Source organism: Rhinolophus hipposideros (genome assembly GCF_964194185.1).
Source record: "Rhinolophus hipposideros genome assembly, chromosome: 2".
Taxonomy (NCBI): Eukaryota; Metazoa; Chordata; class Mammalia; order Chiroptera; family Rhinolophidae; genus Rhinolophus; species Rhinolophus hipposideros.
This window is the reverse complement of record NC_138048.1, coordinates 89,454,889-89,481,019: the sequence shown is the minus strand read 5'-3', so window position 1 is coordinate 89,481,019 and position 26,131 is coordinate 89,454,889. Positions and strand designations below refer to the sequence as shown.

The 26,131-nt window shown below is 36.2% G+C and overlaps 1 protein-coding gene across 1 annotated transcript in view; it reads left to right on the top strand.

The window, feature by feature from the left end:
* Positions 1-25,799, top strand: part of TMPRSS15 (transmembrane serine protease 15) — a gene marked incomplete at both ends in the record, with an annotated part of 116,522 nt that extends 90,723 nt beyond the window's left edge. Inside the window, 7 exons of the mRNA XM_081079388.1 lie at positions 6,427-6,522; positions 10,407-10,456; positions 10,621-10,795; positions 17,519-17,700; positions 18,978-19,073; positions 21,507-21,646; positions 25,587-25,799. Coding sequence (XP_080935514.1) covers positions 6,427-6,522; positions 10,407-10,456; positions 10,621-10,795; positions 17,519-17,700; positions 18,978-19,073; positions 21,507-21,646; positions 25,587-25,799 — 952 coding nt within the window. The remainder of the gene's footprint in view (positions 1-6,426; positions 6,523-10,406; positions 10,457-10,620; positions 10,796-17,518; positions 17,701-18,977; positions 19,074-21,506; positions 21,647-25,586) is intronic.
* Between the last annotated feature and the right edge of the window lie 332 nt (positions 25,800-26,131).

Sequence of the window (26,131 nt, the reverse complement as noted above, 5' to 3'; positions counted from 1 at the left end):
AAACATCAGAACCAGCTGGAGCGTTTGTTAAAAAACAGATCACTGGACCCTACCCCCTAGAGTTTCTCATTTGGTGGGTCTGGAGTGGGCGTGGGCAATTTGCATTTTTTATACATTCTTTGGTGAGGCTAATGCTGTTTGTCTGAAGAACATACTTTGGAACTTCTTGGTCATGGAGAGTCAGGAACATAGAAAATTACCTAGAAGAATGTTCAACACATGCAGGCATTCAGCAGAAGGATACATGGACCAGGAGCGAAAGCGAAAAGGAGAGAGATGTCTAAAAGAGAGGTTGGGAAATGACTAGGACCCACCAACTGTACCTTCACAGCAAGGATGTGCACTGATAAATAATTCCAATTTGATCTTCAAATTGGATAGGCATTTCTTGAAAGCCAACATTGGTGTGATGAATTCTACTAGAAGCTGCACGAATGGTAGAATTCAAAGTCTTCTAAGATCTGTTTTGATCCACATTCTGCTTCCCCTAAATGTGTGAGTCCTTAAATACAAAGTTGCTGTAGTGGTAAAGTCCTTGCTGATTTAGAACATTCCTGTCCTTTCACACCCTCTGCTGCCCTTTGATGTCTTTGTGCCTCTTTTGTTTTCTGGCCTCTAACAAATACATTTTATACAAATACTCACATAAAATGATTCTTCTGCCCATATGGGAGGACTATCTTAAACTTTAACGATAATGGTAACAACATGAATCTTCTTTTTGGTAAATCTGTTTCAGGTTTCATTAAGGGGATAGTTATTGATTTGTGTTTTGAGTTACTTTTACCTGTTTATAAAATAAAAGTGCAAAAGGTAGGGATCTGGTCAAGACAGCAGAGTAGGTAAAAGCTGTGCTTACCTCCTCTCACGGCCATTTCAACTAAACCACAACTAAACCACAGAACAACCATTAATGAGAATCACCTGAACTCTAGCCAAACTGAAGCCCAACAACTACGGAGATAAACAAGAAACCAATGAGACTGGTACAGTGTTTCCCCCAAAATAAGACCTAGCCGGACAACCAGCTCTCATGCGTCTTTTGGAGCAAAAATTAATATAATACCCAGTCTTATTTTACTATAAGACCAGGTTTTATATAATGTAATGCAATGTAATAATAATACAATACAATACAATACAATATAATGTAATATAATATAATGTAATGTAATACCAGGTCTTATATTATATTAACTTTTGCTCCAAAAGATGCATTAGAACTGATTGTCCGGCTAGACCTTATTTTCAGGGAAACAGGAGAGGAGGGACAGAGACGCGGAAGAGGCTGCTCCACACCTGCTGTGACTGTTAAGAATCAGGAGAGATATCTCGGCTGCAGATGTTCACCCTCTCCCTGTCCCCCGCGAGGAGCAAAGGGTCCCAGCCCCACATCAATCTCCCCAGCCCAGGGTTCCACAACTGGGGAGAGAAGTTCCCATTATTTCTGGTTGTGAAAACCAGTGGAGATTGTGGCTCAGAGAGACGGAGCGCCTCGCACAGACTTACTCACCAACGGCATCGTTCGCTCTGAACTCCAGCTCTGGGGCAGCAGCTCGAAAGGCAACAGGGACATACAGGGAGGAACTGAGTTGTCTGGCCTCAGGACCAGGGCTGGGGAGGCAGCTTTCTCCTGGACGGAGGAGCTGGTGGAAGCCATCACTTCTTTGTTGCACCCTCCCCTTCTCTGCGTACAGACACAGGTGGAAGCTATATGTGAGTCTCTATCAATTGCCCCACCCTGCTCATTCTCTGAGACCCTGCCCATCCCAACCTTTGGACCCACCCAATCTGCTTCCAGTGGCTTTTCCTACAAACTGCCTGTCTTGGCTCATGCTATGGACTTTCCTAAAATCTCTCAAATGTTCACAAAACCCAAACAAGGAGCAACTGGCTTCTGTATGTCCCATACCTCTGGCTGACCAGCCCTAAGCCCAGCACTAGCAACAGGCAGCCTTGGTTCAAGCACAGCACAGGTGGTTGACATTTACAGATTGCTCTGTGGCTCATGCCAGCTGGCCTCAGACAGGGCACAGGCTGTGGCTGAATTTGACCTGTGGTAAGGCCCCTCCCAGGAGATTCCAGGGCTGCCATGCCCAGTGGCCAGCTTCGGATCAAGAAGAAGCTTAATCCACCTACCTCCAAGGATGATACACCTTAGGAGGGCAGACTAAGCAGAAAACAGAGCCCTGTAAAGTAAACTGTGCTCTGTAGAATCAGCCCCTGCACAACAGCTCCTCCACTATAGTAATGGCCAGTCCTCACAACCAATCAGCCTGAGGGTCAATCTCTCCTACTGATGTGCAGACAGCAACCATGGCTCAACTATAATAGTAGGACACACACAACCTACACAAGGGACACACCTGGAGTACCAGACTCAGGTAAGTAGGAAGACTGCCACTGAGCCCCACAGCACACCTACAATATCAGGCTACTCTTCTAAGACTGGGTGACATGGCAGCCTTAGCTAATACATAGAAACAAACACAATGAGGCAGCCAAAATGGGGAGACAATGAAACTGTCCCATATGAAAGAACAGAACAAAGCACCAGAAAAAGAATTAAACAAAATGGAGACAAGCAATCTATCAGAGGCAGAGTTCAAAACACTGGTTAGAAGGATGCTCAGTGATCTCCAGGAGAATTTCAACAAAGAGATAGGAAACATAAAAATGGAAATAGAAAACATAAAAAAAGAACCGTTTAGAAATAAAGAACACGATAACTGAAATGAAGAAATTAGAATCAACAGTACATTGGACGAAGCAGAGGATTGAATCGGTGATTTAGAAGATACGGAGGCAGAAAACACCCAATCAGAATAGCAAAAGGAAAACAGAATCCAAAACAATGAGGAGAGGGGCTTCTGGGACAACATCAAGTGTACCAACATTTGCATCATAGGAATAACAGAAGGAGAAAAGAGAAAGCAAGGAATTGAAACCCTCTTTGAAGAACTAATGATGAAAAACTTCCCTAATCTGGCAAAGGAAATAGACATATGAGCCCAGGAAGGGCAGAGATTCCCAAACAAGGTGAACCCAAAGAGGCCCACACCAAGACACATCAAAATTAAAATGCCAAAGTTTAAAGACAAAGAAAGAATCTTAAAAGCAGTAGGAGAAAAGCAGTTAGTTACCTAAAAGGGAGCTACCATAAGATGGTCAGCTGGTTTCTAAACAGAAATTTTGCAGGCCAGAAGGGATTGGCACAAAATATTTAAAGTGATGAAAAGCAAGGACCTACAACCAAGGTTATTCCACCCAGCAAGGCTATGATTTAAAATCAAAGAACAAATAAAGAGCCTCCCAGAGAAAAAAAGGTAAAGGAGTTTAGTACCACCAAACTAGTATTACAAGGAATCTTAGAGAGACTTCTTTAAGACATACATTTATAAATAAATGATAGATAGATAGATAGATAGATAGATAGATAGATTGAATAATAAAATGGCAACAACTACATATCTATCAAAAATTACTTTAAATGTAAATGGATCAAATGCTCTAATCAGAAGATAGGGTGGATAAATAGATAAGAAAACAAGACCCTTACATATGCTGCTACAAAAGACTCACTTCAGATAGAAAGACACACAGAGACTGAAAATAAAGAGATGGGAAAAGATATTTAATGAAAATGGAAATAAAAAAAAAACTTAAAAAGCTGGATAGCAATACTTATACTAGACAGAATAGACTTTAAAACAAAGGCTATATATAACAAGAGACAGAGAAGGACCCAGTAATCTCACTTCTGGGTATTTATCCGAAGAAACCTAAAACACTACTTTGAGGGGGCATGTGTATCCCTCTGTTCATTGCAGCATTGTTTACGATGACCAAGATGTGGAGTCAGCCTGGGTGTCCATCAATGGAAGAATGGAGAAAGAGTAGAGGGTACATATATCCAATGGAACATTACTCAGCCATGGAAGGAAATGGGTACTTGCCATCTGCAGCAGCATGGATGGGCCTGAAGGGTATTGTGCTGGGTGAAGTATATCAGATAGAGAAAGACAGATGCAATGTGATTTCGCTTATATGTGGACTCTAAATAACAAAAAAAATGAACAAAACAGAAACAAACTCTTAGATACAGAGAACATTTGATGCCAGATGGGGGTGCTTGGGGGCTGGGTAAAAAAGGGGACTGGATTAAGTACAAATTGGGAGTTAAAAAATAGTCCCAGGGATGTAAAGTAAAGCATAGGGAATATAGTCAATAGCATGGTAATAACTATGTATAGTGCCAGGTGGGTACAAAGGCTAGTCAGGGGGATGACTTGCTAAATTATATAAATGTCTAACCACTGTGTTCTACACCTGAAATTACTATAAAATAATTTGGAATGTCAACTGCAATTGAAAATTAAAAAGAGGGGGGAAAAGTGAAGGGGAATAGAGGTCCAAATTTCCAGGTATAAAACACATAAGTCATGAGGAATATAGTCACTAATATTGTGATAGCGTAGTACAGTGTTAGATGGTTACTGGACTTATGGTGATCACTTCTTTAAGTATATAAATGTTGAATACCTATGGTACACCTGAAACTAATATAATGTTGTATGTTGGCTATATTTTAATAAAAATAAATAAATAAAACTGCAAAAAGTAAAAAGAAAAAGTAGTTTTTAATTAAAAAACCAAGCAACCTAAACAAAAAGAAGGTTAAAAGAGTGAGAAATTTTATATAACTAAAATGATACTAAAAAGGAATTCGAGAAACAAATAACAATATAACAATATCTGCAATATTTAGTGAGCACTTACTGATCTAAGGGCTCCATATGTTTCATGTCATTTAATCCTCACAACAACCCTCTAAGGTTCGAATGATCATTGTATCTCCATTGTGAAGTGAGGTTAACAAAAGAACATAATGATTGAGAATTTGTCCAGTTGCACAGCTACTTGAGCCAGGATTTCAACTCCAGTGTGGCTTAAAGCTCAAGCATTTACACACAACTCACGTTACTAACAGTTAAATCAATCTTCGAACCAGTCAGAAATAAAGAATACAATAACTGAAATGAAGAAATTAGAGAGAATCAACAGTACATTAGATGAAGCACTTACACACAACTCACATGACTAACAGTTAAATGAATCTTTGAACATTAATGTAGAATTAATCATTTATTGAAAAACTTTGACAAAATTGGCAATAAAATATAATCCGGTATTTCAAATGACACACAAAAAAAATACAAAATGCTAAATTCTGAGACTTTAAATATAGGCTCCTCTGTTCCAGTGATGAAAGGTGCAAAACACTCAATTTCTTTAAGGTCTCACCTGAAAGAGAGAGGAAACACCCCTCTATAAAGCTTTTTTTTTCCTCTTTCTTGTTGCTCATAACAGCTCTAAGTGTTCCTTAGAAATTCCCTCTACACAGATAGAAAAGGGTGAGTGATGACTTAGTCTGGGGAAGACACTGATCCTTCCTTTGACAAGACAATGGGTGTGTCTATCATGGTACTCAAAACGACATCTCCCTGTGAGCAGTAGAAGATAGTAGGTATCAAGATGTTTCTAGCAGAAAGGCATACTTTTGTATGAAAATTAAAATCTGGAATAAAAATAAAAGGCAGGAAGCCAGATTAGGAGTTAAGAAGTTGAGAGTCTCCAGCAAAGCCTAGGGAAGAGAGTCAGGATAATTGAGAGAAATCTTCAATTAAGACTCACAGCTGAGAGCATTGATGTACATAATAGGTTTTCAGGGGGAAAAGAAGACTAGGGACTATTTAGTGGCTTTTGTCACATGAAGGTGTCTCTTTCTCCATCCCATTCTGGCTCACTAGTTGATACTTGGAGGTCCAGGCTACCTACCTTCTTCAGAGCAATCACATAGCTTCTGGCTTTAAATTAGGGTTTGTTAGGTTTTGAATTGAATGAAATATGAAGAGCAAAGTGACATTTGGAAAGGTAAACATATATTTCGTTTTTCTAGGTTGTTCTTAGACAACACGCATTTTTTGAAAAGATGAATTACATTCAACAGGAATAAAAGTTTAATAAATTACGGCACACCAGTTCTGTGAGATTGTCATTAATATTGATCATTATGAACACTATTGGACAATATAAATAAGTTAAATGAAAAAAATCAAGCACCCAGTTATAGGCACCAATTTTAACTTTGTTAAGTTATATGTTAGTATGCAAAAAAGAACGAGAGGTATTAAGCAAAAGTTAAAATTACACTTATGTCATTATGGGTGATTTTTCTACTAATTTGTACCATCTTTTACATAGCAAAACATTTGAAATTTTATATTAAAATGTTAATTTATTTGTATGGTATTCCATAATTTCTTCTAATGTATACCGCATTAAATAACTAGAAGTTTAGTTACGTATTTTTATTTTTGTTTTGTCTATGTGTGTGTCTGTGTATGTGTGTGTTTTTCCCCCTAGGAGTGGAAACTCATCAATGCCAGTCTTCTCCACTGGAGGTGGACCATTTGTAACATTAAACACAGCACCTAATGGCAGTTTGATACTAACACCAAGGTGGGTCCCAAGTTTGTTTTCAGACTTGTTGCACGGGGACTGAAAAGAAAATAGATTTTTTAATCCAGCCAGATTTTAATTCTATTACATACTAACCTTGAAAGTAATTTAACAAATATAATCTTGAAAGTAATTTAACTTTTTTACTCTACAGGTAATCTCAAATAGTCTCTAAATGATCCTATCTGATCACATTGCCTAACCCCCATATAAATGGTAAGACAGTCAAATGAGATATTGTACATGTAATTGTTTAACACACTGATAGTGATTCAATAAGTCTTAATTCCATATCCTTTTCATCCTTACCCCCAGATTCACAAACAAGTAAATCCCATTGAAAGAAATTGTGAGAGTTGGGATAAAATCTTTTTTCTGCCTTAGCAAATAGAGCATGACCATTAAGTGAAGAAGTCCAGACTTTTAGTGGTGCCTACGTATTCTCTTTTGCTCTTTAAAATTAGGTTGACTTTTATAGCTTTTACTCGTGTTTTAACAAGCAGCAACTTTTTTTCATATTCAAAGATCTGTTTCAGCCTAGTTTATGTCATTTCTCCTGTTTGAGCATTAATGATAATTTTTGTTCAAACTGACTTCTGAATCTTACCATTCCATTCAAGCCCAGCTGTGGGTGGGAAGAAAGTAACTGCAAGAAGCAGCCATAACTATAGACAAAGATTTAAGATGTCATTGCTAGTGTATTAGCTTGTAGTTTCTCCTTTAACACATTTAATGGTGAAAATGAAATTACATAATTATTCAGCTATCCATGAAACATTACCATTTCTTTGAGCTCAACCAGTAAAACAAATTGATGAAGGAATATTTTCAGTACCAAAGGACTTTGCAAGTGTTTTTGCAAAGTTCAATGTTTTATATGAATGGTTGCTAGGCCTTGGGATTATTAATCACAGAAGGTGTGAAGCGAAGTATCTGCCAGGGAGAAAGCAGACTTCTAGATTTCCTTTCTATAAGGCATGTCTAAATTTACCTTACTATGATGGATCTTAAGCAGTTTGCATATTGATAATTTATTTTGTTTATATCTTATAGACATTTAAGAATGATGAGAAAAAGAACAAAGGGCAAAATATAAAACTCTCATCTTAATTAAATTTATGCTTTAGAGAAAAACTAGGTTATTCTATGCATATAAACAAAATGCCAGTATCACCTTACTTTGATGTCCCTATTATGTGTTTGGTATTTGAAAGAGACACCATCCATAGACACAGATACTTTAACCTTTCATCACAGCAACAAGCCAGGAATGTCCCTGAATCCCTTCCTTCATTAGCCATCTTAGTGAAAATCAGTCATATGTACATTTATTTAGTAAGCTAGTTAATTTATTATGTATTTACTTGTTGCAGAGATTATTACAATAATAATCCTTGTTCTGTGAAAACTGTTCTTATGAAAACAGCTTTGCACTAGTGATAATAATAAAAATTAAGAAAAGGAAGAGCATATCAAGGAAGATAATTCCCCCAACTATAAAAATCTACCGACCTATTTCCCCACCTTTTTCTTCTACTGGGAGACATATGCAAGACTCAGATTACTATTTCCCACCACTGGGGAAACGCCCCTCAACAGGACACCAGCAATCTGAACTGTTATAACTGTAAATGTACGATTCATGCAGCTGCCAGTACTGGGTTTCCCTTTCTTCCAATTCTTCAGACCACTTCAATAGCAGTCCTAGAAGTCAAAGAAAAATTGACATAATATATATTGATCAACGTAGTGTTATAAGCGTGGTGCTAGATACAGGATACCTTTGTCAAACCCTTTTTTGAATGACTATCATGTGACAGACACTGTGGTAGGAATATTACGGAGTTTATTTCCAGTCCATGCAAAAGCTCTATGACGTAGATTGTATTGCTCCACCGGAAGGTGAGGAAACAGAAGCCTGGCATTGGAAACTGACTTGAACAAGTCCACAAAGCCTGCAAGCAACATAGATTCTAACTCAAGTCAGTCCAACTCCAAAGCCCTCTACTTTTTCACTCTACCGTGCTATCTCCTAAATCCCCCCAGGCAACAGCTCACCTTAAATAGCCATTTCTGGAAAGGAGAAAAAAAAAAAAAAAGCGTAGCTGTTCCAACAAGAAAAAAGGCCATGTTGTTGGGAATATATTGGTAGAGAAATTAGTTCATTTTGTCAATACAGCAGATATAAACCCATCCACTTATATCACAGTATTGCCTACTAGGCTGAGAGAAAGACACAAGGTCATGACATTGATGTTCTTTCTGTTCAGAGGGTTAACCTAGCTCTGATTCCAGCACCAAAGCCCAGGACAGTAATTTTATTTGTCTCCAATCTCTGTAAATACACCAGGACAAAGAGGGGATTCACTGCTCATGCTGACTGAGGTTCAGCAACTCCCTCCTCTATACTGAGTCTCTGCATGTGTGTGTTTGTGCACGAAATTTTTGACTAAAAAAATGCATGAAGAATGAGGGGCAAAATCCAGTTTAATATTTTAATTAACTTAATAGTTATTAACTTTTCTGTGCTTACTAAAAAGAAATTCATGAGTTTTACACATACCACAGAATATAAAGCATTGGTTAATACCTAAGAATGATGAACCATTTTGAATATGGATTTTCATTGATTAGTATGAGAGATGTAGAAAGAGTTTGGATGAAACTATACAGATCCTAGAAATTATTTCTCTCTCAGCCATGAGTAGATAATAGAAAGGGAGTTAACTGAGGCTTTTTCTTTGAGGAATTATGAATACATGTTGATATAACTATATCTAGATAGTTACACATACATGCACATTGTTTATTGATAAGATGTAAGTATACCATATAGTGCAATTGAAATTATCTTCTATTCCAAAGGATATGTCAATCAGACCACAATCAGACCAATCAGACCAAGCACGTGATTTCAAATTAACCTTATCATATATGCTCCAGAAACACTAAATTGCTTTAATTCTACTTATGATTTCACATGGATCTTGTTTGTTTTTTTGTTTTGCCCTAAAATTTCAAGCAGCTAAACAACATGCACAATAGATGTAGTGAAATATATGAGTAGAAATGTTGAAAAGGAGATGTGTGTGCCTATATGTTTTAATGTGACCAGTATCTGCAGTGTCTGCATCAGGAGTGTGGGCAAGTATTTTCATGCCTTGTATTATACTGATCTCTAGTGGTTGGTAAGTAGAACACATTTTAAAACTTTTCAATTTTAGTTTAAAACAAAATTCTTGGTTTTGAAAAAAGTTGGTATCCAAATATTTAAACAGGTAGTGAGGTTTTAAATTATTTATGCCTAGACTTTATTTTATACTTGATTATTTATGTATTTACTTCCCTAGAAAGCAGGACCTGTAATTTATCCATCATTGAATTCCTTGAATGAAGTTCACAGTCTCACACACAAAGGCACTGAATAGTTGTCTGATTAAGAATATTGAGGCATATTCTGTAGTATAGAATGATGAAACCCAAGGTTGGTTCAAGCAAAATAACAATAACTATGATTTATTGAGTGTTCATTGTGTATAAGTCACAATAATAATGCCATTGAAAATATTTTTTTTTATTTTTTTTTAATTCTAATAAAGCAAGTGCTGTTGTCCCATTTTATGGATGACACAAGTGAGTTTCAGGGATATTGAGCAACTCTAAATTCACATAAAATGTAAGTGGTAGAATGAAAGATGCAAATTCAGCTCAATAGACTTTAAACTGAGGATTTTTCTGCTATGCATTTCAACCTCCTCATATTTCATATATACATATATGTAATAATCCATTTTACTAAAAAAAATGTATGCTAACCTACATTACGTTTTGCTTTAAAATGTTAGGTGCACAATTTCTGAAATATAATTGTTCTTCTATTGCAGTCAACAGTGCTTACAAGATTCCCTGATTCTTTTACAATGTAATCACAAATGTAAGTAAATATTTTGTCATGTTTTCCTCCAAGCCTTCAGTTTAAAATTCTGAATAGAGTTGGTATGTCACCTGAAGTTATTTTGTAGCGATCCACTCAATTTTCATGGTCAGAGGAAAGCCACCAAAATAAAATACATGCTCTTTCTTCAATTATGTTAATAGCATGTGGGGAAAAATTGGTGGCTCCAAAAGTCAGCCCAAAGATTGTTGGAGGAAGTAACGCCAAAGAAGGAGCCTGGCCCTGGCTCACTGCTCTGTATTATAACGGCCGACTGCTCTGTGGAGCTTCTCTCGTCAGCAACAACTGGCTAGTGTCTGCTGCCCACTGCGTGTATGGGTGAGTGTGATGCCATAGTGTCCCTTTCCAGATGAGATGACCTCAGCAGACACTGTGTATCCCATTTCATGCAGCCTTACAAAACCATCCCATCAGGGAAATGTTTCTGCTGTTTATGACATTATAAACGTTTCAGTCATTTTCTCATTAAAGTGATATATAAAAATAGAGTAAGTTCAATTCAAAATCATTCTTCATTAGGTACTTATATCAAGTATTGTTTCTTACTTACATAAAAATTGAAATTTTTACCTACTCATAATGTAGGTATTTTTAAAGGTGTAAAATCAGTATTTAATATATAAATTATGCTGATTATCGTTCAATTAAGCTAATATTTATTGTCAGCAATTTGTCAGTATCAGAAAAAGCATGTGTACATAGCCCTCTAGTTACAAATAAATTGTCTTCTAAAATTTCATGTGTCAGGACTTTGTTATAAATTAGGATAAAAATGTTTACCTAGTTCTCAAGTCAGACCTATTTTAACGCTACCCATAACTAAAATTTAGAATTAACATCAACCATATCTGTTTGTTTTCTTTTCTTTTTTTTTTAACATGACAAAGCACATGTTGAATTTTAGGATTCATCCTCTCTCTCTAGAAGCAGTCACTCCTAAAGCAATTTCACAGGAGAAAATAGAGTGGGTAGAGGGGACACAGAGAAACTAAATATTCCTGGGCCCAAGAACATGCTAATTCTGTGCTTCTGCATGAAAGATGCCACCTCTTTAGATAACCTCATTCCAACACGTCTAGTAGCTTTCTCATAGAGTCGTCATAAACCCTGACCTAGGCTGATTTCCTGCCACTAATTAATAGAAGAAGTCTCCAGAAAATGACCTTACTTGTGAGGATTAGAATGAGCTTCTCCTTAGCCAGCATCCAGAATCTCTGAGGAAAGAACCAAGTGTGCTCAGGAATGGAAGATACAGCCACAGTTAATTAGATTTAAAAATGTAATCTGTACCAACACAGACATTGAAAGTTTATGGATAGATGGAGACAAAGTTGTCAGACACAGAAAGTCATGAAAGTTGGTTGGGAGATAGGGAGGGCTAGGGAGAATGAGTAGTAAAGGATCTAGCCTACACTTAAATATCCACTGTATTAGAGTGAAGGTAAAACTCCAATTCCTAATCCTAGGCATTTGGAAATGAAGAACCTCAACCAGATCACAGGTCAGCCAGTCCCTTAGGCCACCAAAGGAAGTGTCCATGGTGTCGCCCATCTACATCTAAAGCTCTCCGATTCAGCGACTAAACGACCTCTACCATATCTAAAGTGCTGCTTCTTGACTTTGCTGTCTCCTGATGATTATATTTTAATCTGGTTTTAGCCATAGCATAATAAGCATCAATACCAGTGAAATTTCCCATCCTCTGCTAAACATGACTTTACACTTTACCTATACATACTCAATGAATTGGGCATATCATAGATGGGTAACCTAAATCCTAACTGTGTTACAAGTAAAAGCTATCTTTAGCTAATGAGTCAGTGTTTTCTCTTGCACAAAGGTAATCTTAGTAAGTTAGCAGTCTCCTGTATTGACCTGAGATTTGGTAAATTCATCCAGTGTTCTTGCAGAAATGTGATTCCTAAATGTCAACCCGACTTGCAGTAATTTTAGCAACATCTTTCAATTATCTACCTTACAGATGTACTTATTGAAGGTCAATGACACCAATATTATATATTTTCTAACCACAAATATCCAAACAGCAGTTTCACATATTACAAACACATGTTCAGTCATATATGACATAAAATGTCTTTTCACCCAGTTTCAATTGAACACAAGCAAACAAAGGTAAGCTGGAATAGAACTGTGATGAATTCCAACTTATCCTCACCAAGCTTGCATTTTACTCTCCTCAGCCATTCAGATCATTACTTCATCTTTTGCCAGTTCCCAAGAGTTCCAGTTTCTTGTTTTGTACTTCATGTCTCTAACCAAGAAAAACAGTTTCTGATATTAGTTCAGATATTTGATCAAAAAATATTTTTTACCAGTATGTTAATACCGTCTATTGTTTGTCTTTGAAAAATCCTGACTCTGCAGTGAAAAAGCTCAATTCCTTAATACATAAATGGAAGAATTAAAGGAAACAGTTCACTGAAATACTAAACAAATTACTTGTTTTCACTGTAAATCTGTTCCAAGTCTTTTAACCTGCAGGTGGTAACATGGTTTAATCAAACAGTTCCTCTCTGTCTTTATTCTTATTGTCCACACTCCCATTCCCATCCAGCCTCAGTGTTCCTAGATGACCCTAAATATCCTTGTGCCTCTTCTATTTCTCCATCACTGACTTGTCTTCTCTTCCAACGTTAAAATAGAAATTTGGAAATTATGGGCCAAGTTTGCTATCATTTAAAAGCAAAGTTGACTTGAACAACAAGACAGGATTTGATCCTACCTCTGCTACTGACTTCCTGGGACTTAATATCTCTGGGTTTCAGTATCCTCATCTGTAGGGTGCCTATAGGGTATCTACCTCCTAGAGTGATTGTCAGGACAAAAATCAAGATGCAGCAACACTTTTGCATACTCTAAATATCAATGTGCAATGAAAATTTCATTATGCTGCTGTTCCTGCACAGGGAAGGTCCATGAAATAAGAATCTAAGTCTTGTTTAGAAAGTCAAGAGACATTCAACACATTTATATTATAAATATTTCATATTGATAAAATTTCAAAATATGCACACACAAAAAAATGCCACTAATAGAACAGAGAACTCTTATAACTTCACCCAGATTCACCAGTTGTTTAAATTTTATGCTGTAAAATCTTTCTTATTCTTTCTCTCTAATCGGGAGAAATTTGTTTCTCAACCATTTTGCAGTTGGTTAGACAGTATGCTACTTTACCATTAAATATTTCAATGTGTTTTTCTAAGAATGAGGATATTTTCTTATATAATTGCAGAAAATCATGGAAATTGAACATTAGTGCAAAGCAGTTATCTAATCTACAGTATGTATTCATTTTTATCAATTGTCCCAAATATGTCCTTTACAAAGTTTTTGTTTTGTTTGTATTTTTGCCAACCAAGAACCAATCCAGGGTGATGCACAGCATTTAGTTGCTATGCCTCTTTTATATGCTTTAATCTGAAATAGACTTTCCGTCAGCCTTCCTATCTTTCTGTCTTTCTTAGCCTTCCTAGCGTTCTTGTCTTTGATATAACTTTTTTTAACCGAATCAAGTTATTTTGTAGAAAGTCCTTATATTTGGGGAAACCATTTCAGCTGTTCCCTTATCAGTCTTGATATATCTTCGTTCTTTGAGAACTGCTTTACTTTCTGGCAAAATAAGATGTTCCAGGTTCATCTTGTGCTTTCCCTGCCCTGGCCCTCAACTCAAGCTTATAAGAAACCCCCATTCTATTTAGCCAATTTTAATTCCCTCTACATTTTAAAAAATAAGATATTGTTAAGAAAGTAAAATTTAAAAAAATATATATTGTATACTCATCGCTACTGCTTTTATGTCCTGCTCCTCAACCCTCTCAATGGACATAACTATATACCCATAAATACATGAATCAAAACGATAGCTCCAACTAAAACAAATAACACAGGGTGCATTCTAGTCTTTTCTCCTTCTATATTTGTGACTGTTATCTCCAATAATGGAAAACCTTGTTCCTACTATCGACAAAATATTTATGGATTGATTTGCTCAAGCTTAGAACCCAAAAAGTAGTCTGAGAACTGGTAACCTGACCACTGCATAAAGCAAACTTAACAACTAGAGTTTAATATTTGTTTTCCATTTCCCTGATTGACATATAGCAAAATGCATAATCTTAAGTGTACAATTTGATGAGTTTTGAAAATGCATACACCTGTGTAACCCACACTTTTCAAGACAAAAAACATTTTCATCACCTGGAAATTATTCTTATACTTCTTCTCAGTCATTCGCCATCCCTATTTGCAGAAGCAACTACTTTTCATTCTGTTGTGTGGGCAATCATTTATAGATTTACACTCTAGATCATATCTATTAAATAGACATATATCCATGGTAAAATTATCCATAGAGGGGCCTCTTGCCAATCTTCCATTCTTTAATGTTTTTTAACTTAATTTTAATTTAATTTTAATGTTTTTGTGTAACCACTTATGTCAATGTGGGTTGATATAGAACTCCCCTCTTTTTTACTTGCTCTTATGTGTGACCACATAATGCTCAATCGTTCAGCTCCTGCATTTCTTCCTGTTTTTCATGTAGTCATTCAGTCAAATGATATTGACTGAGCAAGTATCCATGCCAAGCACACAGGATAAGTTTCTGGGATAATAGTGCTCTAGAGAATAACAAAGTCCTTGCCCTAGTAATGTTTATATTATAGGCTAGAGTAGAAAAAACAGAAACCTCAAGAAGCCCTCCAGCGGGGAAGGAACAAGACAGGAGACGTAGGCAGGACCAGATTGTAGGCCCTGGTGAGCACTTACTAGGTCATGGTAAACGGGATGTGGCCATTTGGAAAGCTGAAGAGTGACATTATCTAATCAGGCTGCTGTGTGACGACAAGAATGCTGGGAAGAGCAAGAGTAAAATCAGGGAGACCAGTTAAAAAGAAAATGACTTAATATATGTATAGTCACAGGATGTGGAGTACAGCATAGGGGATAGTGGAACAGTTATGTACGATGTCAGAGGGGTAGTAGATTGGGGGAGGGAGGTTATCACTTTGTGAGGGGTGTAGATGTTTAACTATTACCTTGTTTTGTACACCTAAAACTAATAATTAAAAAAAGAAAAGAAAAGAAAATGGTGGCCCACGGATGATGGTTGAGGAAGCTGGACAAATGACTGGAAAGCATTAGTAAGTTCAGATGGTTAGAGTCATCTGAATTTACTAATGATAACTCCTTTTTAAAGAATTATATGTTTTTACTCCACAATGAATTTATATATTTACTCAATGTTTACAAAAAAATAATCTTATACTTGCCACACCATGTTGCCTTTTTTCATTTAATATTTATTTATAGATATTATATTTTGCATTATAATTGCATTTTATATAACTAATGTACTATGTTAATGTTTAGGTTATAAATAGTATAAATTATATTAATGGTATAATAATACCATTTAAATATAATAATATTTAATTAAATAATATAAAATTAAATATAATATAATAAATATAATAATAGCTATTAAAATTTGCGCAAAGGGAATATGAGCTCATTTATTTAGATTCTATTTGGAAGTTAATAGAGTACATGTAATTATAAAAAATTATAGGATTGTCTCCTTAAATGCTTTCTTCATATTTTGTCTTCAGATATAATCAAATAGAAATTCAGAGATATATAGTTTATTTGCTATAGATTTAAATCAGTAATAAAATAATGCAGTTCAAAAAAAAAGTGCTTAACCTCCCAAATTCTTACCTCTTTTGTAAGTACTGTACCCCATCTAATAACTATAATTATAGACATAAGTGATAATGAGAGAGCTTGTAGGTAACACAAAGTTTAGTAATCACCATTTCCTCTCATTATTTTGAGGTTTTGAGTATAAAAACCAATGCATGAACTACAAACCGTGAGGATTAAACATACGTGCTTCAAGTTACCAGTCTTATTAAATACAACGTACAGCAACATTAATCTGACACATTATTAATGATTTCCAAAATTGTTTTTGTACTACATAGATAATCGCCTCTTTTTCATGTTTCTATTTCTCCTGCATCCATAAGTACCACTATGGGAAGGAAATACCTGCCCAACATGTATCATTTGCATTTATCTCTCAAGTCCTATTCCACAAATGTTTCTGTGTCCATGTAATTAACTTACCTCCCACCAGGTCCAACACTAGGCATTTCACTGTTCACTAGGCATTTGTAACCATTAAGAATTAAATCACTAGCTCAGTGATAATTGAAGTTATTGACTTTTGACTTCATTATGAATGTGGTTTAATTGTCTTAATTCCAGCTATTCACTGCTAATTTCTTGGAGTGATGATGTTGCCAGCCAATAACAAGTTTAAAAGTCCCTGCACACTTTCAAAATATAATATCCAATTTAATCTGTCCTGTAACACAAGTGTTATCCTTTCCCAGTACATTATCAATGGCCAACATTGTGTATGGAAAATTATTCAGGTTCATTGCATATGGAAATTATTCAAGTTCATATGTTAGAAATTACTCAAGGTCGTATAATCATCAAAATAGCTTTCATTGCTTACCTTAACTCTGTGTGATTTGGTGACTCCTAAATGGGAGAAGGCTCCTAACCCTCCTCCCGTGAATAAATGCCGGACCAAGATGTCATACCGCAGTGGAGTTGTTCTCAAACCTGGTCACACATAAGAAACTTGAAGATTTAACTTAAAATTTAGTTTGTAAAATTTTCCCTGCTCCATCCCAGACTACTCATTAAATCAGAGATAGGGAAGAAGGGAGCAGGTATCAGTGATATTCAAAAGCACTCCAGGTGGTTCTACGATGAAACCAAAGGTGAGAACCACAGTCAGGAGTGAGAGTTGATTTAAGAGAAGTGATAGAGGTTAACACTCTTTCAGTCTCAGAAAAATAAAAATTAAAGGAATACTTGTCAGGAAGAATCCTTCGGAGAAATTCAAGAACATGTTAGGACGGGAATGTCCTAAATGAAGATGTCTAGAAAGTAACTGCAGTGGGTGGAGAGTTTCTGATACTTCTTTATTATAATCTTCAGGAGACATTTAAAGCCATCTAAGTGGAAAGCAATCCTAGGCCTGCATGTGACATCGAATCTGACTTCTCCGCAAGTAGTGACCAGGGTGATAGATCAAATTGTCATCAACCCACATTACAATAAACGGAGAAAGGACAGTGACATCGCCATGATGCACCTTGAATTAAAAGTGACTTACACAGGTAAAAGAAATCACTTTTAGTCACCTTATATCTGCCAAGTTAGGTCAACATCAGACTTAAAATAGTACCAGTACCAATGCATTAATGGTCCGTAACAGTTGGATAATTTGTTCTAGAAATTATTATCATTTACATGGAATTAGAGAATGGAGATAAATATATTAAATTACCTTCTTGAGGTGTTGAAATCCAACTTTCGAGAAAGTTGACCAGTAGAATAAAACTCTCAGAACCCTCTATAACAGTAAACTCAAAGGAGCAGCCCAGAGAAAAATCAGCCATGTTGTAATGCATGCTTCCTCTATCTCTCACGTAAATGAAAAGGCGGGACCATCTGCCACAATGGCCAGAGAAGGACAAACTGAGAGAAGAGCATATGTGTTCTAAAAGTAAAGTGAAGAAGAACTGTAATTCATAGAATAAAGTTTTAAAAAGAGATTCACTAATGTTAATAAAGCGGCAGATGGAAGACTTCCTCCAAGTACCTAAATAAAGTGCAAGAAGTTACCTGAGGAGTGAAAGCCATCCTGAAGGGCTTTGCTCAACTCCATCCTTTACCCTGAAGACCTTTCCGATGCCATTTCGGGGGAAGTGCTGCCAAGTCTGCTCTTGTGGAATTTGATCTCCACATGTATTCCCGCACTTACCAAAGGCAGACTGTTACTGGGGTTAGTTAGCTCTATGGCCCTGTCCTTGAAGTTAAGCACCATATATGATTCATTATCATGTCTGCCTTAAGTCTTACATGTGGTGGGTGCTTAATAAATATCAGATGGCTTGGAAATTGTAAGAGAGGGGCTTTAAAAGTCAGTGACCAAGGCTAATACTGCCCTAAGTACCCACGAAAACCATCACTTAACAGCTTTTTTTAATGTGGAGATAAGTGGGGAAAATCAACAAAAACTCAGAACATTTGCCCAAGTTTCTTTTAATTGATCCTGAAAAACAGCCTTACCCAGATTTTCACAAAACTGTTTTTTATTGAGTACTGTAATTATTTAAAAATAAAAATGATTAACTACAGAACTAAGACAGTGTTTACATTATGAAAGCGTAATTAGGAGACAATGTAGAGGATCCTAAAAGGCCACCAGTGGTACCTAATCCATGTCAAGAAAGTGTTGCTCTGACAGGCTTCCCTCCCCCTAGACTGATGTCTAAAAAATTGAATAAAACAAAATTACAAGTTGTTTTAGATGAAATGTTGAAAATGATTGATTTTTAAAATTTGTTGGAAATGCATGTGTGTCTGTTCTAATTTTGTTTTGTTTTTCCAGATTATATCCAACCTATTTGCTTACCAGAAGAAAACCAACTTTTTCCCCCAGGAAGAATTTGTTCTATTGCTGGCTGGGGGAGAGTTGTACATCAAGGTAAATTTTCAGTCAAAAAACAGAAAATGTTGATTTATAAAAAAATATGCTATTGCCCTATCCTGTGACTATTTTCAACATTTTTTATGACTCTTATACTCTAAAATAATTTTCTGTGATATCTCTTAAAAGCATTGTCAGCCTTATATTCACATGTATATTTGTATCATTAAGAAAAAAATGTCCAAAGCTCAATAGCTAATTTTGATATTATAAACACTCTGATACAGAGAAAAGGTACATCTATTAAAATGAATATAACCAAAGAGTCGCTGATATTTACAAATTTTAATTGTATTTAAGAAATATTTAAATCTTGTGGAGAGGTGCATGTCCCAGAAGCTAAGCGTTCACAGCTGAAATTCCTTCCTTTTGTGAAAGAAAACATAAAATCTAAGCCAAATCTTTGCCTCATGATTCCGACAAAGGGTCTCCAGTGCAATTCCATTGTGTTGCTGAAAATGCCTCTCATGTCTGCTGCCCATAAAGCGTACAGAAGTCAAAGACTGTCTATTCTTGTATTTCTTCCACTTAAGAAATGGCATGATATATTAAATTTGAAATCTAAAGAGTAAAAATGATTCCTAGATAGATATTTTCTCTCTCAGACTTCAAACTAAAAGACATTTATGACCACAATGTAGACTCTTCAAAACAAATTATCCAATAACAAATAAATTTATGACTATTCCATAGGAAATGGATATTTTTTTTCAGAGCTGAGTAAACTTGTCTCATGTTTATTTATTGTTGCTAAAGATATGCATTTAATTGACTTAGAAAAGGTGTATAGAAGTGGTATGGAACCAAGAAGAAAAATCTGCATCTGAGATCAATTTCATTTAGGAATAAACAGTCAGCTCATGTTTAAATACTTCCTGGGTGATGATGGCAATTCCAGCTACTTCACTTTATAAAATACCAGTTTCCCCCTTTTATGTATATTACACTGAGTAATTCACTAGAAAAACCATGAACATACTATTTACCAAGAAGAAATGAAGTGATATATGTTGATTCAATTAAGGCAATTAGTAAACTTAAAATAAATTTACTGACTTTTTTTTATTTTTGTGTGAATATGTATATTCTCAATTATTCACATGGCAACTCACGTTGACAAATATCAAATATAAAAGCACTGCTCAAATTTTCCTTACCAAAGTGTTTTACTATACACCCAACCAATTTTGTATTCCTTGACAAACAGCAAAATTGGCTTTGATTTTTATTATACAATGAAAGTCTCCAGCCCATCCTTGACCATCATAGAATGGATGACAGTGAGAAGCTGATTTTTCTCCTACAACTTAACCTCTCCAATTCACATTCTAAACTTAAAGTTCATTGTTAAACTTTATAAAGCATCCACGGAATGCTGCTGGAGCCACTGGCACCAGCTGGAAATAGCTTTTCGTACACATCTTCTTCCAATACCATGTTCATTGTCATGCAGGTACCTTGGTTGGAGTGTATATACCAGTCAAATCTGCAGACAAAACACATTGGGGCTTTATTTCTTGAAAACCAGTTCTTAAACATTTACCAACACACCACTGAGTTATACATGTTGCCTTGAATCTAAACTACACACACACAGTTTTCCTATCTTTTTAGCGCGTGAATTAAACTTAACTGGAAATGAAGTCACATTTTTGCAACGATACTGGCTGTCACACGTACTAGCCTATCCTCAACTTTAAGCCTCTCTTGAGGAGCTAAACAGATTTGCTAATTATTAGAAATTGCTCATGTACCTTTTCTGGGGCACTAGACACCTGCGTGTTTCACTTCCATCCTGGGATTGGTATTTCAGTAAACAAAGATTCATGCTTCCAGTAGATGAGTCATTTTGTAAAAAGCATAGAAGTACCCTCAGTTCCAAAATGCCTGCTTTCTCTTCACCTGCACGTGGATGACAAGCTGATTGCCCTTAGACCAGGGCACAGCCCATCTGAGCTTTGTTTTCTGTTCAGTGTGCACCTGCTCACGCACAGAGCCGCACAAGGAAATGGATGCCGTTACGAGGGAGCACCTGTTCAGGTGCCTAACGAAAAGCACTTCTGGATTTCCGAGCTGTTGCTAATTTCCATGAATGAAACTCTTTGTGTTGGGCTTTCCCCTGCCCCCCACGAGCAACGTAACTGTTTAAAATTACTGAAAATGCCTGAAGACCGCCTAATCCAATCCACTATTCCTGCCAGCCCTTGGGACCTAAAGAAGTGCTTTACTGTTATCCATTTGGCAAAATCCATAGATGGGCTTTATTATGTGCTTTAAAGGACAACGTTTAGCATTTAGTTCCATTATATATACGTACAGTACTAGATAATGAGGGTGAACTGTTGAAATACATAAGACTGATGGTGGATCATGCAATGATGCGTGTTGATCACTTCTGACTGGCTGGCTCGTATTATCCATTTCAAACAGGTCCTACTGCCAACATACTGCAAGAAGCTCCTATTCCTCTTCTATCAAATGAGAAATGCCAACGACAGATGCCAGAATATAACATTACAGAAAATATGGTGTGTGCAGGCTACGAGGAAGGAGGAATAGATTCTTGCCAGGTAAATATGTAAAACTGCTCACCCTATATATCCAGAAAGCACTGCAATATGATGATTTCATTGCGGAACAATGATTCAGGAGTAAAGAAATCATCAGGGTCTTAACTTCAGTTTTTCTTTTACAAAACTGTGACTTTTGCTTTGATTTGTGGACTATTTGAGTACTGCTCCTGGGTGTACCTGAACATTAGAAACAAAACTAATTCTTACCAACAAGGGTTATAAATCAGATGTCTTTCAAGACCAGGTATAAAATGTGAATGTGGGAGACTCCCAGGTAGATGCAGTAGTGGGTGAACTGGAGAGGGTACACTTTAACTGAAAGCATTTATTTTCAAATTCCAGTTCTTCAAAACTCTAAGCAGACTAAAACACACAAAAAATAGGTCTCAGGACCAGTATGGTCAATCAGTCTCTAATGTTCAACCCAGATTCAGAGCATGGTCCAGATGTCCAGTGACCTGAAAGAATTTGGAGATGAAAACCAACCTGGAAAGCCTGGTTAGAGCCAGTTTTTGGCTAACTGCTCACAAGAAGGTACATACAGAACTTAAGAGCCTAGAACAACCCTTGCTCTGGAAATTCTCTACTAGAATTTTCATAATATCCTTTCATCTTATCCATATTTCATTTTAGAGATGTAGTAACAGGAACTCACGCATGTCAATACTGCAATATATCTGAAATATCAGTAGCTTTGGACATGCGTGACCTTCAGAGAAAACTCTTACCCACAAACTGCCCTCAGTGAAGAAAAATACGTCTTACCACCTAGAAATAATGTAGCCACCTCTTAGCTCCATAAAATCCACGTATACCCAACAAATGAAAAAGCAAATTCTGATAGGATTTTACAATTACAATTCATGTTTAGGTGCAGCATGGAGTGGTCTCGAAGAGCATGGGTTCTGTGGTCAGGCTACTGTTACTTGACCTTTATTGGTGAGACTTGGGGCAAATCACAGGTTTTATTTAGAGGTTTAAAGGAGATAGCACTGCGAGGGCACTAAGTAAGCACTCACAAATAGTAACAGTTTTATTATGAGACTTTTACATAAATTTTCTAGCATATTTTCTTTATTTGAAAATTAATAAAATATTAATGTTCTAACTGCTACTGGATTAGATTAAACCAGATAGCAGTACTGAGCAAACAAATAATTTACAAATGCAGGAGTAGCCATTTTTACCATGAGAAAACAGACTTTTTTAACAGACATGTAAGCAGATGAATCTGTATACTTATCCTCTAGTTAAATCAACATCTCAAGTCATGTTAAACATTCAGCTTAGTTTTCACATTTATTCTGCTTTGATGAACACTTGCAAATTCAAGACAAATAGGATAGATTTTTCTTCATGTTTAAAATTGACCTCTGGACCTTATACTTTCTTCTTAAAATGAAAAGAGTGCTAAAGGTAAGGTATAGTGCCACATAGAGGGAGATTTATAGAATTATTGTTCAGGAGGGAAATCGGTTGTACAACTGCAATTACAGTTAATGGGGGTTGTGTGGCAGACACCCCATGCACAAGGTAGAAAATACTGATGCTTTTGATGGTAGGGTTACATTAAGCCAGTAACCCATGCCAGATCTTGAAATCTTATATTTGGCTCTGATTTCTAGAGTCTAAGCGTGTTATTCATTAGCAAGTATGACAGCTCCCACAAGGCAGTACCTTGTATGATATGTTATCATGACTGAGTAATCAATAGTGTAGTCCCATGATTTTCTTTGTTAACTTTAATACTGTTGTACAAGAGGAAGGACTGATTAAATAGGAATATGCTATTTAAAATTATGAAAGTGTTATTATTGACATAGCACTTGAGTCAGTTCTTTGAAGCATTATTTTTTCCCCTACAGTGTCCAAGAATTTGTCTTCTTCGTCATTCACACAGTCTCGGACATTTTTCTAGCTTCCCAAAGGCTGACGTTTGCGAGGCAGTTGGCTGGAGGTTGAGGCTCCACCAGTGGTTGCAGAGCGCCCTCTGCGTATAGAACTAAGTGTATGGCACACAGAGCCAACCCGTTTTGCTAACCATTCAGAGCCTTGTTCTGTAGCAGTGGTCTTCTTAGTGTGACCTCCAGTCCAGCCGATCAGCATTACCTGAGAATGTGTGAAAGATGTAAATTCACAGGCCCCACACAGACCTGCTGAATCAGAAACTCTACAGGTGGGGCCCAACAGTGTGTGTTTCCACATGCCCTCCGATGATTCTGCTGTAATCCAAAGTTTCTGAACCAGTACTCTAAACAAAAGTGGTCATCAACCTTTACACTCAGATAGTCAAAGAAGGTGGTGATTTTATTTCCCTTTACAAATATAGCACCTAAAGGAAAACATAAATTTCAGGTTACTCTTTTATGTTCTGCACATGCACTCATATTGTCAAAGGACTTACACGTCTCTGACATAGTGAGAGAAGGAACTGTCTTCATTGAGCACATCAGAAAATTCAGACCAGGAGAAGTTATATAACGGAACTGAAATGGTACAATTAGAAGACCGGAAGTGAAAGAATTAGATGTAGGTCTCCTGACCCGACACACCCCTAAGCTACTGGGCACCAAGCCTGCTGGTGGATCCTTTGAATAATTGCAGCTGACCCAGTATGAACTGGGTAATTTAAAATCCTTGTTCCTGTCATCAGTATCTGGCTTCCACTGTCTATTAAAACTTTTTAATTATTTTAGAAAACATGAAGAAAACCAAATGACTCTAAAAACATCAAGAGTTGAGGTTTATTTTTAATTTCTAAGTCACATATAACTTTGCACCTGTATTCATTCTTACCTTGGATTGATACTATTCCTTTACTATTTCTGAACCCACATGAGGGACTAAGGGCTTACGATGCAGAAATAAAAATCATAGTGCCCTCATTCACACAGCTTGAACACATTGGTTACATCTACAATAGAGGTAACCTATGGTTGCCAATGCAATTTGTGCTCCTTTGCAACCAAGAGAGAAAAGATGCTTTTATAGACACTTCCCTTAAATGTAGGTTCCCAAAGAGAATCAGGCAAAATGTCTCTCAGGATATTACTAATATCAAGCCTGGGTTGAAATAACCTATTCCACCAATTATTTCAAACAAAATACACAAGGCTGTAAATACTTTCAACAGCATATAAAAGGAGAGATTAAAATTTTTGCACAATTAATATGAAAAAAATACTTATCAATTCTGCCATTAATTAATGGTACTATATGTTTGCCCTGTCCACTGGCATTACACAGGAACAGTCATGTGCCAAGAAAATTTATGCAATTAACTTGACTACGAACTACTATAATTAATACTTATGAAAATTAATGTTTCCTCGTCAATTGAAATCTCAGATGAAAACACGTGTGCCTATCCCTAGAAGTTATATCATAGATTTGCCGGTTTTCGTAAAAAAGTTAAGTTTTATCAAATCTGACTGCATTTGTCATAATGCCAAAAAGTTAATGCTGCCCAAGAGTACTAAAATCAACTTTACATGAGTTTTCAGTTTTTATAAAGCACATAATATGTAGCAATTGTCTTTTCCACAAAGCCCTTCATAATACTTAGAACATATCTCTTTTAATAAAAATCAGTTTTTAATATATACTTTGGGTGGGGTGTGTCTCATAATTGTGCCTTACAGAATGTCTTAGTTCCATTAAATTGTCAAAATTAAAGTAAGGAAACTCTTGCTATAAAAGTGTATTCTAAAAAAAATTACATATAAGTGATGTTTAAGTTATCACAGTTTCTCTGGGTCCTTACTGAGCAGCGAAATGTTCCTATTCTTGATCCTGAGTGATGGCGAGAATCTATACGAGTCACTTGTAATTAAATCACATGTTTGATCTTTATTTTTTATTTGATTTGCTAAGAAATATTTATATTTTTATATCAATTGACCACACACATAATTTTCTTTTGTAATTTACCCTTTAGGGGGATTCAGGAGGACCGTTAATGTGCCAAGAAAACAACAGGTGGTTCCTGGCTGGTGTGACCTCATTTGGATACCAGTGTGCTCGGCCTAATCGCCCAGGGGTGTATGTCCGGGTCCCAAGGTTCACTGAATGGATACAAAGTTTTCTCCATTGGAGCGTTTCTGACATCAAATATGAAAATCGGCCAGTTGTCCCATTCCACTCTAAGTAGCGTGGAAATTGAGAGTTTTGTAAAAAATAGTTTCGAAATGCCTTTATTCTTCCCTAAATCACTAAAATCCTGGGGGGAGAAAAACAAACAAACAAAAAAACCTCAACGGATCTTTACAATACTAAGTAACTTTAAAACAATACATTTTGGTTTTATTATGACCAGCTTTTCTTTCAGAGATATAATTTCCTTTGTTCTTAATCATTATTTGTATCACATTCTCATATTTAAAATGAATGTTATTTAAAGCATATATTATAGACTTCAGATAGCTTAAGCTAACTTAGGAAAAGAAGTGAAACAAAGTGTTTTGTACTGGGTCTGTTATTGTT